Source organism: Pteronotus mesoamericanus, unplaced genomic scaffold, assembly GCF_021234165.1.
Source record: "Pteronotus mesoamericanus isolate MK-2021 breed Mesoamerican mustached bat unplaced genomic scaffold, CSHL_Meso_final contig_164, whole genome shotgun sequence".
In the NCBI taxonomy this organism is placed as follows: domain Eukaryota; kingdom Metazoa; phylum Chordata; class Mammalia; order Chiroptera; family Mormoopidae; genus Pteronotus; species Pteronotus mesoamericanus.
This window is the reverse complement of record NW_026555065.1, coordinates 5,137,693-5,155,092: the sequence shown is the minus strand read 5'-3', so window position 1 is coordinate 5,155,092 and position 17,400 is coordinate 5,137,693. Positions and strand designations below refer to the sequence as shown.

General features: G+C 35.4%; 1 protein-coding gene across 4 annotated transcripts in view; it reads right to left on the bottom strand.

The window, feature by feature from the left end:
- HERC1 (HECT and RLD domain containing E3 ubiquitin protein ligase family member 1) overlaps window positions 1-17,400 on the bottom strand; it is a 183,337-nt gene that overhangs the window by 66,461 nt on the left and 99,476 nt on the right. For 3 of the 4 annotated variants that reach the window (XM_054565299.1, XM_054565301.1, XM_054565302.1), the window contains exons 26-34: window positions 12,837-13,105; window positions 10,480-10,695; window positions 9,732-9,852; window positions 9,269-9,506; window positions 8,925-9,118; window positions 5,127-5,282; window positions 3,610-3,716; window positions 2,969-3,079; window positions 190-366 (exon numbers count right to left, since the gene is read on the bottom strand). In XM_054565299.1, the coding sequence (XP_054421274.1) occupies window positions 190-366; window positions 2,969-3,079; window positions 3,610-3,716; window positions 5,127-5,282; window positions 8,925-9,118; window positions 9,269-9,506; window positions 9,732-9,852; window positions 10,480-10,695; window positions 12,837-13,105 (1,589 nt within the window). The remainder of the gene's footprint in view (window positions 1-189; window positions 367-2,968; window positions 3,080-3,609; window positions 3,717-5,126; window positions 5,283-8,924; window positions 9,119-9,268; window positions 9,507-9,731; window positions 9,853-10,479; window positions 10,696-12,836; window positions 13,106-17,400) is intronic. The other variant, XM_054565300.1, reaches the window with a different exon arrangement.

Below are 17,400 nucleotides of genomic sequence, written 5' to 3'. Positions count from 1 at the left end.
AATTACAGAAGACATATCAAAATAACAGAGTTCCCATATATCCTTAATTCAGTTTCCATTTATGTTAACATCTTACATGATAGAATATTTACATACAATTTTTAAAAAGCAATTCCATACATTTTTCAAAAGAATCTGGAAGAAAGACTAAAAGACAAAGTGCTAAAAACTCCTTGGAATTCTACAAACCTTCCACTGATAGCAACCAGAAGTTACTCCAGTTGATGCCAATCCATAGCCTTTTCCTCCACTGCCATGAGTTAAAATCTGTCCATTCTCCACAATGCAACACTGAGCTTTCTCTGGGTCAAAGGATACTTCTTGTATAGGGAGATTCTCATCTTCTTCCTCCAACTCTCCCTGCTTCTATCAGAAAGGAAGTTGGGTCAGTATTTTGGAGTAACCCAAATCTCAGTTAATATATATTCTAAAACTGCTTGGTTTGAGCCCACAAACATACCAATTACTGTGCAGGCAATGGAAACACAAAAATAAATACAGCATGGCCTTGCCCATAAAGAGCTTACAATACAATTAGGAAACAGAGAAACAAACAAATAACACCAATATTGTAGTGAGAAAATAATAGAAGGTACATAATAGGGACAGCAGCAACATAAAAGTGTAATTATCTAACCATGCTTGAAAAGGATAAGGAAAGTATTCAAAAGAGTATGACTTCTAAGCTGAGATCTGAATGATGAGCATTTAGTAGCTGGTCAAAAGAGAGAAAGGCAATATGTACAGTATGTGTCAAGGCATGAAAGTACAACAGAGTTCAGTGATTTAAAGTAATTGCAAACAATGTGGAAGGTCTGGAGGATGAGATTGGCAGAAAGGGAGCCTAGAGTGAGAAAAAGAAAGAAATCATAAAAGGCCTTGAATGCCATTGAATTTTACTCTAAAGACAATAGGGAATGACTATAAAGCATGACTTATAAAGTAGATCACTGGTCAGATTTGTGTTTTATAAACACTGTTTTACCAGGAGTGTGCAGGATGAAGGCAGAGAGACCAATCAGGAAATTACTACAAGAGTTCAGGTAAGAAATACTGAGGGCGTGAAATCATTCACTCATTCAATGAGTATTTATTAAGTATCTACTATGTGCTAGGCACTACCAGGTCCTACATATTCAGCAGTATATTAAACAGATAAGGTCTCTGCTCTTATAGAACTTACATTTTGAAAGGTGAAGATGGAAAATATCAGGCAATAAGTGCTACGTTGAAGTTAAAACAGGTGATGAAACAAAGAATGTGTGGCAACTAACTCTAGATTGAGGATCAGGAAAGGACTCTCTGAAGAACTGATAACTGAGACATAAATAATAAGCTGACCTCTGAGAAACACATTTGCGGGAAGTACTAGGAGGGGAGAATAGCAGGTGCAAAGCCCAAAGGAAAAAAACAAGCTTAGTGTGTCCAAGAAGCAGGAAGAAAGCAAATAAAATTTTTCAGAGTGTAGAGCAAAGGAGAAAGAACAAGAAATTCTAGTTTTTATCCCAAGAATGATGGAACCACTGGAGGGTTTTAGCAAGGGACCAACACACTCTGATTTATTATTTTAAAAGATCACTCTGGATCCTGTGTAGAGAATGGACTATAGAGAGTCAATAATGTAAGCAGAAAAACCAGCTGACAGCTGCTTATAATTGGGTCATGGCACATGAATGAGGACATGAGCAAATTTAAATTATGTTTTACAGAGGAGTCGGTGAGACTTGGAGATTGTATGATAGGAGAAAATGGGAAGAGGGACAGAAACAGAGAAATCAAAGACGACTTCTAGGTTTATGGTAGAGTTACTAAGTAGAAAGATGAGAAAGCCTAATGAAGAAATAGAATGTGACAGAACTAAGGATACTACTAAGTAGGAGATGCCTCTTAGGCTATTACTCAACTGGTAAGGCAAGTAGTACATAAGTCTGGAACTCAGAAAAAAATGTCAAAACTGGAGTTAAAAATTTGGGACTCAATGGCACATGGGTCTGAATAGTGTTTGGCTGGGTATAGGAAAGTGAATGGGGGTGACAACTGAGAAAAGGAAGGGGTCTTGGGACTAAGCCTTGAGATACTCCAACAAATTAGATTAAATAAAAGAAGAAGAACCAATAAAAGAGAATGAGAAAAAAAGGCCATTGTACTGAAACAGAAAGGAAACCAGAAAGATTGTGAAACCATGAAAACCAAGAGAAAAATTAAGGAGCTGTTTACAGGAATTCAGGTCTGGAAAGCTAAGTAAATGGTGGTGCAACAACAAACAAATTAAAAATAAAAAAAGGTGATGTAACAAAGAATGTGTGGCAACTAGCAGACAGAAAGCAGAAAAGGTTTCAGGGAGAGCCACCTGGACTAGCATTTAAATTTGGAAGGCAATGCATGTAGGCAGGTGTGACTGCTGGAAAAGCTAAGGACAGAACTCCGAGGAACATCAGAGTTTGGGATGAAGGCAAGGAATAAGTGGCAGCAAAGAAGAGATGTCTCCAGAAGGAATCAAGAATTGACAGAGGATATATGAAGATCTAGGAGAAGGTAGTGTTCTGAAAACAACAGAAGGCTAGAGTTTCAAGAGGTGGAGTAAGATGTGGACAAAAAAGTGTATACTGTATTTAGCACTTAACACTTACCTTTGTCATTTAATTTCCATGCTTTGGAAGATAAACAATTGGGCGGAAGAGATAATGAGATGTAAGAAAGGGACAAACATATAAGATCACTCTTCTGAGAAGCTTAACAATGAAAGACAACAGAGAAGAAATGAAGGCTTCATAAACTAAAAAGTGACTTGGGGGTTGGGAATGAGAGATGTTTATTAAATGAGGTTAGGGAACCAGTAGGGGGAGAGGCAGAATGCAGAGAGGAAGTGGAGTAACTGATAGAACAAGGTCCCTCAGAGGAGAAGGAATCCAGAGACAGGATATTCACTTGTGGTGTTTAAAAATAACTTTTTGGAGGAATCAGTTACCTGTAATTTAATTTCTTGTTCTTTTTCCTTTATTTGAATAGCATGTTTGGCCTGAGCAATGGGTGTTTCCCACATACAATCCGACAAAAGGGAAAATAAGCGTTCAACAACCTATTTATTGAAGAAAAAGGAATGATAAAATCTGTAAAAGGTAATTTTAAGTTTAAAAAAAGATAAAATCATTCAACTATAACACAGAGTCACATGTAACATCTGATTATATCAATGTCCAACAGTCACTTTGGATGGTTTTAAGTTAAATATCTTTTTCTTAAAGAAAGGTCATTAACAATAGAAAGTGAGTTCCACTGCCCTCATGTTGCCTCACTACATAGACTTCTGAATCAGCCAAACAACCTCACACATTTCTCTGTAGACGCCCAAAACTAGTAAGAAATTTCACAGATTTTCCTTTCCTTCTGACCTTGCAAGTGTTCACTATCCCCCTCCTTCTTAAATCCCATTATTTAATTTCTTTCTCCTTGCTGGGAGATGAAATTATAAAAATAGCAATCTCAGAAGTGAAAGTTTTGCTATTGAATAAATAATACATTTATAACTGAAAAGATTATAAGTTAGATTTTGGTTGAATCATATTGTGGATGTTAAAAACATTTTCTAACAACTTTAAAAATAGAAACCTGGGCCATCTGATCATCTTCTACACCAGATTCACAAGCTGGTAGTACAGCCTCAAGGACGTGAAGTGCAAGGAGCCTCGTTCTTAAGTTACCAACTAGAGGAATACCTGGAGGAGGAAAGACATTTTCTTATTATCAATGTGATATCAATGTGACTTCAAGTTTAAATGAACTTCTTAAAAAAATACTCCTGAGGCTGCTAAGCATTTATGAGTATAATGGACTTCACTTCAACTTATCACAATAATTCTGGATTCATTCCACATCCATTAAGGTATACTAATATTCATGTTTACATTTCAGTTTTTATGTATAAAAGGAATAGCCCTATAATAACTATCTGTGCCAAGTACTGTGCTATGAATTTCATACATATTAACTCTGTTAATCCTTACAAATCCTACATTGTCTTGATTTTACTGATGAGGAAACTGAGGCTCAGAAAAGTTAACTTGACCAAAGCCACACAGCTCAGTAGAGGCAGAAGCAGAATTTCAAACAGGTCTGTTAATACCCAAAGCTAAGGCTTATTCATATGTTTTCATTGCTTCTTTTCTCTCTATGTTCTGACTGCCTCAGAGAGAGTGTTAGGGTTAATGGGACTAAACAGTTTATACTCTTCTAACATAAGCAAAGGTACAGACAAGATACTGAGACTATTTTTTATACCCATTACTGCAATAAAGCAAATTGAAAATAAATATCTGATTTTTCTTTATGCTCTAAGACCTTAATCTACATTACAGATTTCTCTCATTAAAGAGAAAAGAAAGCTGTTGTAAATTATACTAGTTAAGAAAAACTAGCATACTGAGACTATGGACTCTGAAATAACATGTGTGGTGGAAGATTATATTATGTTTTAGCATAGTTAAAAGAGTAGGAATGATGAAAAAGTTTTGGAAATGGACAGTAGTAATGGTTGAACAACACTGTGAATGTCACTAAAATGTACACTTAAATGGTTAAAATGGTAAATTTTATGTATATTTTACCGCAATTTATAAAAAAACAGACTAGAAAAAGACTGACCAGACTTTTTGGCTAAGAACCAGGAATTAAGCTTATTATATAGAACTTTCATAGCACACAATGAGAAATTACAATCAAAGCACAGAAATTATATCATGATAAAAGAGAATGTACAAATTCAGATTTGTATTTTGTTTTGTTTTGTTTTTAGATTTGTATTTTGATAATCCAAGAAGTGAGGTCAAAATCTGTGCCAAATTATCATATTAAACAGAGTGTTCCCTGCTTATTTTTATTACTGTAATCTGAACAAAGAGAGCCAACTTTCCAATTAAATCCTTGATCTTCTCCAGGGCTAATTTCTGTTATTCTTATCAATTTTTACTCCTGAAATTAGAGTTTTTGTTTGATCAAATAAGTGCTTAGAAAACAAGGAAAAAAGTTTTGGAATCAAGGTCATGTATTCAATGTTAAAATCTGGCATTATTTGACTAAAACACACATGATGTATACAAATACTCTAAAACAACGCAAAGGTCATATACCTGAAGAACACTTCTGAGATGCTATATTCAGAAGCACTTCTGTCCACTTTGGGGAAGCCATTTTCGACTGAATTGCTTTTGAAGATACAACTCTGCGAAGAAAAACTAAAAAATCCCCCAGATGTAGTTCGGCTGCATGTTGTTTCCTAAGAGCAGCTAAAGAGTGAAGAGAGAAGTTTACATTACAATCAAAAGCCAACAAACAGGAAACAGTCTTATATCAATTAAGTTATATTTAGACTACAGTAAGCACAAATCAAAATTTAAAATCTAGGTTGTCTGCTGCTGAATTTTTTAAATTTAAAAACATAATGGAGAACGGGCAGAAAATAAAGCCAAACTTAAAATATCTCTCACATCTGTGTACAATAGTGTGTTGCTAAGAATAAAGCACGTGTACTTGGTTTTGTGTATTTTTTTACTGCTATTCCAAAAAAAAACAATCATTCTCCTATTCAAGCCTAGAGTTCTACTGGATAGAATTTGAGGGAGATGCATAAAAAATTGTGTATGTATATGTATTTGACTAGTAAGGGAGTTCACAAATTTAATCACATTTTCAAAAAGTTCATAAATCAGCCCCCATCAAATTAAGAACCACATCTCTAAAAAAAGACTGTGTTTTCAGATTTTACAAAGAAACCAATTTCTAGGCCTGAGTCTGGTTTATGTTAAGGTCAAAATCCGTAAGATTTTTCACACAAACTTGCCCTAACCAAACTTCCAGTTTTTCCACCAGCATCAGCATGAGCCTCCCTTGCCGTCTTCTCATAGTTTCCCTCCACCCCCGGCATTTTGAGGCCGGAGAACCGTCCGCTCTTCCCGTAACACACCATGTTCTCTCATCATCCAACACCTTTCACGCTTCCTTACCCTGTCACAGTCCCACCCAGAGCCAGGGGAAAGTGTGCCAGTGGGACAGCTGCCCAGAGTGTCCATCTCTAAGGGCATTAAAACATGGAAAATTATAATAATTTAAAGACCATTATATACAGCACTTCTTTCAGGAAGATCCTGGCATATCAAATTCAAACATAAGACAAGTCACGCACGATAGAAAGGTGACTACCCCCCATCACCACCACCAAGCATATGCTTAGATGGCCAGTCATCTATCTTCACAGATTTCTAATAGTTAATGAGAAAACATATGTTTTACTGAGATGGGTGAGCAAGTCTATGGCATAGCTAAACTGCTAGGAACGGTAAGAGAGAAAAAGCTAAAAGCTTCTCCACATTTCTCCTGCCAGGGTTGTCCAAACTTTTGGCATCTCAGGGCCACACTGAAAGAAGGAGCGTTGTCTTGGGCCACACATTAAATACACCGCAACATGTAATCACAAAAAAAATTTCATAATGCTTTAAGTAAATTTACAGTTTTGTGTTGGGCCACCTTCATAGCCATCCTGAGCTGCATGTGACCCATGGGCCACAGGTTAGACACCCCTGTTATACAGTATCTACCTTTTCTTTACTTATATGTTAATAAGCAAACTTTTTACAAATAATATTAGTTGGAAGAGTATAAAATTATTAACCTGCCCTGGGTACCCACATATCTCATTCCAACCTTGTTCCTACACATTCCTTCAAAATTCAGTTCAAAAGCTACCTCTTCTGTGAAGCTTTCTCTTTTGGTAGATTCCTGCGGAAATCTCTGCTATGAGGCATCCATCTTACCCAACCCCCATTACTCCCAGCAAGTATTTCTATAACAAGACAGTAAGTGAATCAAATTAATTAAAGCCTGGAGACCTTGTATATAATGCTGGTTGAGAGAACTTGATCCAGTTTGTATTTCATTTTCAATACTACATTTGAAATAAAGGGTATACCTTTCCGTTAAGAATTTTAGAGGGCAGCCTGCCTCTGAACACCTGGCCAGGGTTAACTAGAATCAGTTTTACTCCCAACCATCCCCATAAATCAAGAGATGCAGTGGCCTTCCCTCCAGGACCACCTGGGAGGACTGGATGTGGATTCAGTCCGTTGTTTGCCTGCTGAGATTCACTCACAGAAGAACTGTTTCATTCTTTCCTGGATGTGGACGGATACAGTTTTCTTGGGTACCCATAGCCTGAGAAGTAACTCTGCTGTTCCTTGCTGTTCACTTGTGCAATACTCAGCACAGAATGGTGAGAAACTATCACTTTAACAACCCTGTATCCACCCCTAGATCGCAGGAGAACAGAAGGTGGCATTAAATGCTTGTTTTTATTTTATCATATCTTGTGAGTGTGCCCATGCTCTTTCTCTAAGCACTGTTCTCTCTAAAAATAGGAAGAAAAAACTTGCCACATTTCAGCCTCTGCAACTAAAAGCTAGTTGTCATACATCTTCCTAGATCTGACTTAAGGGATTTACTGCATTTTGCCATGCATAATATGCGCTTTTTTTGCCCAAATTTTTGAAGGAAAAACAAGGATACGCATTACACATGGGTATAATGAAAACGTACTATAGGTATAATAATCCCATGTATAAGACACACACAAAAAGATGCTATTTCTTTTTCTTTTCTTTTTTTTAAAGAGAGGGAGAGAAACATCAATGTGTGGTTGCCTCTTGTGTGCCCCTTACTGGGGACCTGGCCTGCAACCCAGGCATGGGCCCTGACTGGGAGTCGAACCAGCAACCCTTTGCTTCCCAGGCTGGCACTCAAGTCACTAAGCCACACCAGCCAGGGCCAGTAGCTATTTCTTATGAGCTTCCTGTATTACACTGTAATTATGAGTTTACATGTCTGCCTCCCTCATTAGCCTAGAAGGTCCTTGAGTATAGAGACAATAGTTTATCATTTTTGTAACCCCAAGGTATTCTATTTAACCACCTATCTATACAATTTATAGATATTGAAATATAATACTATTCCAATATTAATATTCATTGAGCTTTCACTATGCGACAGACACTGCTCTAAGTGTTTTACATATATTAAATTATTTAACCCTCATAATAAGCTTCAGAGATTTGTTCTATTATCGTTCTTTTGTAAGTGCAGGAATTGGGGCACAGAATGGTTAAATAACTTGCTCTCTATCCACCCACCCACCCATCCATCCATCTATCATCCTTCCTTTTGTCTGTTTGTCTTTCTATTTATCTACCTATCTAACCCAGAAAGGATTTAAGGGCTAAAGAGTCTATTATGTTAATATAACATAATGGTAGTTTCACCAAAATTTTTAAATGACAAATTTTTGACCTTTATTCCCTTAATTATGTAACAGACATATGTGGTGGTTCTGTTCAGGGTTTAATTGATTAAATTAAATTTGATGAAATACAATATTCACTATCGTTTTTTAAAGCTATGGGTAGATGATCATATTACCACAATGTTTTTCAGTGACTAGGACACAGAGCAGCCTAGCAGGAAGTTCAACTCCTCTAATTCTAACCCAGTTCCTAAGTAATAAAACCTTTGGTCCTGGGGGAACACTTAAGCCAAAAGTGTAGTTAGAGACAGACTGTCAGGATCAGATGTTAAGAAAACATATCCTGGGAGAATCAGTCATGTAGAACCTCTAGGTTCTAGAGCCAGGACAGCCAGGAAGAGGCTGAACCTAGAGAGTAAGCAGTATGGTCACCACATTAGGTTTAATGGAGTCTAAGAAAAACAAATTCAGTCAGAAACTCATCTATATCATACGTATTTGGAGAAAAAAAGAGGTTTCTAAATGAATATAAATCCTTCCATGACTCACAACAGAAAGAAGTATACCTCCTAATGATATGCACACAATAAAAACTCAATAAATGCTTGTAAATAATGACAGAGAAAAAGGTTTATGATACCTCTAAAATCTCTCTTCTCAGTTTCTCCACTAGAGTCAACTTTTTTTTCTTCTTCTTCACCCTCTTCTCCTTCCCCTTCTCCGAAAGAGGCCATAAGCAGTACACCAGCTTGAGACAACAAATTCTTCAACTGACTACAGAGTAGATCCAACAAGGACTGAACTACCTTGGGGCTCAGTTTATCAGCATAGGTCCTACATGAAATAACAGGGGGAAAAACATTATAACACGTAAGGGCAAATGTTATACTTAAATACATAAAGGAAATTGGGGGAAATAGAAGTTACTAAAATGTGAAAAGACCAGCCCCAACACAGTTCTACCAAGATATCTACAATGCTCACCCTGTAGTGATGGCTAGAATCTGGAGCAATCTTGTACTAGCCACTTTCAAAGCTGTGCTAAGCTGAGAAACGCCCGTCTTTGGCAACAACTGCAGGGGCTGTCCTAGCATAGTGTCTGTGCCACATAACTGCGAGAGGACATTTAGCAGACCAGTGGAAATTGCCAAAGAAACATCTACTGGTTGATAGTGAACACTCAGGGCAAACACTGTAACCAAAAGGAGACGCTGCTGGGCCTCTAAAAAAAAGAAAAAGAAAGACAGTTGAGAATCTTTCTGAAATAAATAAAGCACTTACTAAAATGAACCATATTCTAAAATATAAACATTAATATGGCACACTACTACATTTTCAAATATTTATTTTTTACCTGGAAGTTGATCTATTAATGTCAAACACAAGGTATAGAGCATTAACTATCTAGCATAGCCTCAGGCCGAAATTACTTGGGGAAGTTACTCACCAATGTGATGCTTATTTGCTTGCAGGGCTCTCTCCAGGGTAGCAGACAATTGTTGATAAATCTTATGCACAGCCACCTGGATTTCAATCTGTATATTTCTCTTAGCTGCTCTGATCCCATCCTGAATTACACATAAAAATTTACTTCTTCTACTAGCAACAATAACACCTTCTAACCAAATTAAAGTAATAGCATTTTTTTCCTTAGTCTACCTATCTGCTAGAGCCCTGTGGTGGTTTTTAATTATTTAGTATATTTCTGTATATAAAAATTTTAAAATAAATTTATTTTTAAATTGATAATTCCTGATTACATACAATCTTTTTCCTTCCCCACAAAGCAAAATTTCCTCTACAAATATGAAAGACATAAAGACAACACTTAAAAATCTTTTTCAAGCAATCAGAGAATCTAAACAGAATGAGTAAGTAAAATGTAAATTCTTGAAACTCATCCTCCCAAACACTCTATCCCAGCTCACACCTATCTCTATGCAATTTGGCTAAGAATTAATAAAACTAAGCCAGCAGAGAATCTAAAAGTACAGCAATACAATGGTTCCACTAACTGTAACTATAATACAATTACTCAGGAAACTAAACCATTGAGATATCTTTAAGAGTTATCTAAAAGTCTCTATATTTTTAAAACTTCAATCTTAAATACCAAAAAGGTTACCATTTTTAAACTGGTTTTGTAAAAAGATGGTTAACACTTGAATACACTACAAGGTGTCATCATCACCTACCTGGTAGTGATGCAATCGTCCACTCTCCCCTTTGGCCCCTGCATGTCCGACAGTGCCTAAACCAAAACACCCAGCTAGAAACTGCAGCCTCACAGACGTGAGCAGTGTGGGTGACTGGAAGCCTGAGCTCGACCTGCTTCCTGCCAGAGAGATGCTGCCTTTTTCCTCCATTCCAGACAAGAGAATGAGAATCTGGTGAAGTGCCTCTAAACGGAGCTTGAAAAAAAGTAAAATAAACATAGTTCAGAGTTCTTCGTTGAACTGAGACACAAAGGAACTCAGTATGTCACAGATAATATATTATGGATCACAGAAAATTCTAACATTTCTTAGGAATCTATTTTATTAAGATGAACATTTATTTTTTAAAATAAAAATATCTCTAGAAATTCTATAAGCCATACTATAGTACAAAAGAGTAGCAACACAGTACAAGGTGAAAAGCAGTTAAGTTGGATGTAGGAGACCTGGTTTCAAGGCTAGACTCTGCTACCTACTGTGTGGCCTTAGGAAACTCACTTCATTTCCTCACATGTAAAATGAGACTAATAGTACTTTCTGTAATCTACTCATAAAGCTACTATGAGGCTCATGAGGAGACATACGTGAAGGTTTCAAAACTGTAAGGTAGTATAGTTATTGCTTCCCTTATTCATAAAAAAAATTATACGGAATGAATACCCTTCAGTTCAAGAAACAGAAGTATTTCTTTTTTATAATTAAATTTATTGGGATGATATTGGTTAATAAGATTATATGAGTGTCAAGTGTACAATTCTATGACATATCACCTGTATATGGCATTGTGTGTCTACCACACAAAGTCAGATCTTCTTCTGTCACCACGTATTTGACCCTCCTCACCCTTTACGACCCTCCCACTGCCCTTTTCTCTGGCAACTACCATACTGTCGTCTGTGTCTACTGAGTTTTTGTTTTTCTTGTTTGTTCACTTGTTGCTTTCAGTTTTATATCCTACATATGACTGAGAAGTATTTCTGAAAAGTTTCTCTGTGGTTCTCTTGAATTTCTGGCTCTATTTTCCTGAGGATAATATCTACCACTGCAGTCAATGAGCCTACTCTCTTTTTTAAAAATTTTATTTTAAAATAATTTTGCATTTACAGAAGAGTTTTAAAGATGGTACGGAGGGTTCTTGTATATCTTTCCCCTAGCTTCCCCTAATGTTAACATCTTACATAACTATGGTACATTTTTCAGAACTAAGAAATTAAAAATGATACAACAGTTTGGACTAAACCACAGGCTTTATTTAGACTTCACCAATTTCCTCACAATATCCCTTTTTTATTCCAGGACCTAATCCAGGATATCATATTGCATTTAATTGCCGTGTCTCCTTAATTTTCTTTAGTCTGTGACAGTTTCTGTCTTTCCTTGTTTTTCATGACCTTGACACTTTAGAAGAGCCATTCGTATATTTTATAGAATGTCCCTCAATTTGGGTATGCCTGATGTTTTCTCATGACTGAACTAGAGTTATGGATTTGGGGGAAGAATACTTTAGTCTTCTTCTCATAACATTATCAGGGGTATATGATATCACCATCTTATTACTGGTAATGTTAACTCTTCATCACTTGGTTAAAGTAATGTCTGCCAGTTTCTGTAAGGTAAAATTACTATTTTTTTTCAAATCTCTATCCAATTTGGCTAAGGATTAATAAAACTAAGCCAGCAGAGAATCTAAAAGTACAACAATACAATGGCTCAACTAACTGTAACGATAATATTATTACTCAGGAAACTAAACCAATGAGATATCTTTAAGAGTTATCTAAAAGTCTTTCATATTGTTTGTTAGCCCTGAGCACTAAGTCCAGCTTTCCCTCAAGAAAAGGAGGAGATAAGTTCCAGCTCCCAGAGAGAAAAGAATCAAAGAATTCGTGGACATGTTAAAACCACAATAATAAATATTTTGAGGGAGATGCTTTGAGGTTATACAGACATGCTGTGTCTCTTAAAAAACTTCTGCTCCCTAATTTTAGCATTCATAATTATTACTATGGTGTTCTAATTTAACCCTTTTTAAACAAAGACAAATGAGTCAAAAATGGAGAAGAGATCCATGGTCACCATTCCAGTTTCTAGGACACAAGTAAAGACTTATGATTAGAGTACCTTGTTCTAATAGATGGCAATTAAAAATGCACTTCTGTCCACTTCAAACAAAGTATCATCCTGTTATAATTAAGATAATGACATTTTAAAAACTCAGGTAGAGGAAAAGAGGAGGCAAGGAGTAGAAAAAAAGGAAAAGTTTCCCCTACAATTGTACAGTCAGTGGTTCTGTTTGTTTCCATAGGCCCTCACAGGAGTAAATATCAGATACTTACTTCCGCCCTTAACTGCTGCTGTTCCATTGCAATGATGGAGGCCTGGGGACTTGTAGACATACTTTCCTCTGGCTCTTTAAAACCTGGAGCATTCCCCACATCTCCACTCACAAAGCTTACAACATTCTCAATCAAAGTGTGAACTCCCAAAGACTTGGTAAGATCAAAATCAGACTCAAAGGAATAAGAGGAGTTGCACAACCAGTCTCTGCTATGTTTCAGGCGAGCCCAAGAGTCATTCAGGGATTCCAATTGACTGTGCATAGGACCTACATACAAACAGAACAAACATGCATCAATGGCAAACAAGTAGAGCATACAAACTGAACCTAGATGAGGGCTGAGTGCGGCTACCATACCAACTGGTGAGAAATGGATACTTAAACTTGAATACATGCATGCATTAAGTGAATCTGAACAAAATGCTTTGGTAAAAAACAACAAACAAAAAAAAATAGCAATGTAATAAAATAAAGGAAAAGCCCTCTTTGATGTACCAGTGTCTCTGTAAGCGCTTTAGCAATATGCTGCCACAATAAAAAGAAAGGCAGAAGCTGCTCTCAAAATGCTTAGCTTAAAATGCTCTGCAGTATTAAACCAGAACATCATTTGTGAACAAAAAGGAACTAGGCACTTAGGACACTGCTGGTAAGACCTACTAGAAATAGGACTTCATCTGATTGAGCATATCATTACAAGTTTAAGACAATGCAAAGTGTCTACAGTATCTGCAATAAAACATTACCAAAAAATGAATATAAAAGGGCAAGTAAACTTACACAAGAAGGAGACACAAACATCACCCTTTGGGTTTCATTAATATAAGGAATACTTTCACTGTGTCATATGCATTATTTATTGCATGTTGTGAAACTCCTATATAGAGGAAACAAAGTTTCACAGACAATATGTAAGATTTACCATAAAATAATAGCTATATAAAATCACCAAGTGGTTCACAATAGCTGCTAAATATAACACTACTAGTTTTTCCAGTGGGCATTTTCTAGGCTAAAATATTTAGACAGCAAAAATGTTAATATGTTTGAACAAAACTACTGTCCAAGTCATATGGCAATATTAGCTTTAAATAAATATATAAATGTCCAATTCTTACAAGCTTTGTCTTTTTTAATTTAACTGATCTCAGGTACACAAATTAGGTTAATCATAATCCTTGGCTCATGATATACTCTCATCATTTGCCCATACATGGCCTGCTTTTGTATTTATATTTATTTATAATAAATGTGAACACAAGAACTAGAAAACTGACAGTAACTTGTATCTATCTGTTCCTCCTTCAACCCGTCATCTCTTCCTATTTCCTCCTACCTAAGGTTTTTCCTATTCCTATGCCTGGATTTATCATTCCTTTGGTTTTATTGTTGTCAAACACTTTTTTATCTCTTATATATTCCCAAAACAATAAGGTTTAGTTTTAGTTGTTTTGACTTTACTGTATTGCTAATATCCATTCATGTTATTGCATGTAGCCATGGTTCACTTGTTTGAGTGCTGTACAATATCCTAACATGTGAACATACCACATTTCTCTATTAGAAATGCATCTTAAAGTACCCAATAAATTATGCATTATAAAATGTATTTGCTACATAACTTAATGGAAAAGATTTAGGAAGAGAACTATCCAAACAATAATGCCCACAAAGAAAACAAAATAACACAATACTAACTGCAACTTATTTTTGAATTATTACATTGGTGCCAATACTACAAAATTGAACATAGGAATTCATAACAGACAGCTAATATATTATAAAGTAACTATAAAATAATTATATGCATTTTATTAAATCATTTAGAATGGCAAAGAATATGTGGTTTATCTGCCTTCCATGTTTAGCCAGAATTACTAAGATTAAAAAAATGCTGGGTAATAAATGATAATGGAAAAAAATACAATAAAAAACTATGTTTAAAATGTTAAATATTCAGTTTTACTGAACATGAAAAATAATCTGAAAATTTCCCCAAATTACGTAGCTAAGTATTTTTTCATGTAAAATAGAAAAGAATAAAAATCCAAAGAATAATGTCTCAGATATATACTGTATTACATTAAAAATATTTAAAGAATAAAGTAGGGGTTAATGTAAAAAAATCATTTTCCATTTTCTTAAGCACCCCATATTGAGAATCTAGATTTATCCTTAACTTACTTTGTAGTGCTTTTTTTTTTGCTTTTTGCATTGAGCTTGTTTGTTCAACAATAAAATTTCAGAATAAAAAGTTCTGTTTTCATCACTTACAAACTACTTTTCAAAATTAAAATATATATATGCAATGAACTAATGTTAGAACCACAAAGTAAAGAGATCTTAAAGATTATCTTGTCCAATTTCCTTGAAATTGAGAAAAGAAATGTTCAGGGAAATTGATCTGCTAATTTATTAACACTAACTCCTTAATTTTATGGGAGGTTGTCCTACATTTCCTGTTATTAATCAACTCACAAGTCACTGACCCATGGACATTTCAATTGCCTGCCTGCACTAAAGTTCAGTTGTGAAGAATCTACAAATAGCGAATTGCTTTAATATACTCCAAAATATTCTATGGAATGGGTGGCCAATGCCCAAATGAAATTCCTCTCTGCAATTTAAAGCTGAGGTCAGCAAACTTTTTCTGTGAAAAGCCAGAAATATTTTAGGTTCTGCGGGTCATGGAAGTTTATGCTGCAAGACTTCACTCTGCTGTTGTATTGTGGAAGCAGCTACAGAAAATACATAAACAAACAAGGGTAGCCATGTTCCAACAATATGTCATTTACAAACCAAAAAAAAGACAGAAAGAAAGGGAGGGAGGGAGGGAGGGAGGGAGGGAGGAAGGAAGGAAGGAAGGAAGGAAGGAAGGAAGGAAGGAAGGAAGGAAGGAAGGAAGGAAGGAAGGAAGGAAGATGGAAGGCCAAATTTGGCCCACTATCCAGTTTGCTGACACCTAATTTAAAGGACAGAACGTACTACGTATATGATCCAAACAAAACTTTTCATGAATGAACTATAACAAAGAATCTGAAAGCATTAGAATAAAGCATTAGGCTGACATCAAAAATACTTTGAAACACAAAAACTTAGAATATGAAAATGAACGATGAAAGAACTCTAAATTCTTAAAAAATTGTAACAACATGGTTAAATTTGGCTTGTTCTAGATTGTTTTATTTGAATATAGAAAATATTGTATCTGAAAAGCATATCAAAAGCTTGAATAGAGTAATTGTGACTAATCTCAATTCTCACTTAATATTAATTCAGTCACCTATTATAAAAAGAATATATAAAGTCCAACAAGAAATTTTTGAGATTGTTTACTTGTCCTTACAACTCTGGCTCTTAAATGGAGTTTCAAAATGAACATGGCAGAGCTGCAATACATACTTTATAAACCATAAAATATGTAGGCAAGCTAAAAGGAAAAAAAATTAAACATGCCATCATGTACTTGCTTGAAGCTCTTCTTTTTTCTGGGGCTCAACTGGCCAAAAAGGAGTAAATACACTACCACACAAGAATCAGAAGACAAAAGGAGAAATATGATACAGAAGACAACATTTACATTTGCTCCTCTTTACATAATCTAATTTGAAATGCAGATACAAATAGCATTTCATCCATACATGTTGCACCCCGAAACACACATGTTGATAAATGTTTTCAGCATTATTTTAGCAATAAAACCCTAAAACTATATTTAGAGAACTACAGTGGAGAAAAAAATCAAACCATATAGTATTTTAATTAATAAGATGCCTGATGTTGCTAATTAAATTGTTGCTTTGGCATCCTCACCATTTTTTCCCCCACCAGTTTTTACAGTATTAGCTTCAGCTTAATACGAAAACTAAAGTATCTGCAAAAAGGATATTGTCTTTCAGTAAAGGAGAAACCCAGTTCTACACAATCATAGCAAATCTTTTAAGTATATGTCAAAGTATCAAAACACCAACGTAATTAACAGGTTTTGTCAAAAATTTTGACATGCTGTTAGGAGAATTAAATATTACATTTGAAGTGATGAGAACAATGCCTGGCATTTGGTAAGCAGTTTATAAGTGTTTAATGAGCACACATTTCATATTACCACTGAGGTGCTAAGCAGAAATGTTTCACCTGACTCTTTTTAAAGTAATTTATGACATTTTCACAATTAGAATTTAGCTTTGATGCCTCTAAAGAGCTCACTTTGCTTTACACTTTTCTACCATATTTGCTTCCTTGGAACAAGAGGTTGGACCAACTGTGAAATATTAATTGTAGTTAGGGGAGAAGCAGGAACTTCATTTCAAATTCAAAGTACATTTTCATTGTTTAATCCACAAACTCTAGGATTCATGAGATTAAAAACTTTCTTGTCTACTTCTTTGTCACCTATTCCTAGGAACAAAACCATCAGCAAAATTTCCCCCTGGGAATATCAAAATGTAATGATTACTAGAATAAATTGGTACCACATTAAGTAATATCACAAAAAGTTACTAGTTTGCCTCCCTGTAACTTCCTTAAAGGGTAATTAAAAAAACTTTCTCCCCTCATAAGGTCCT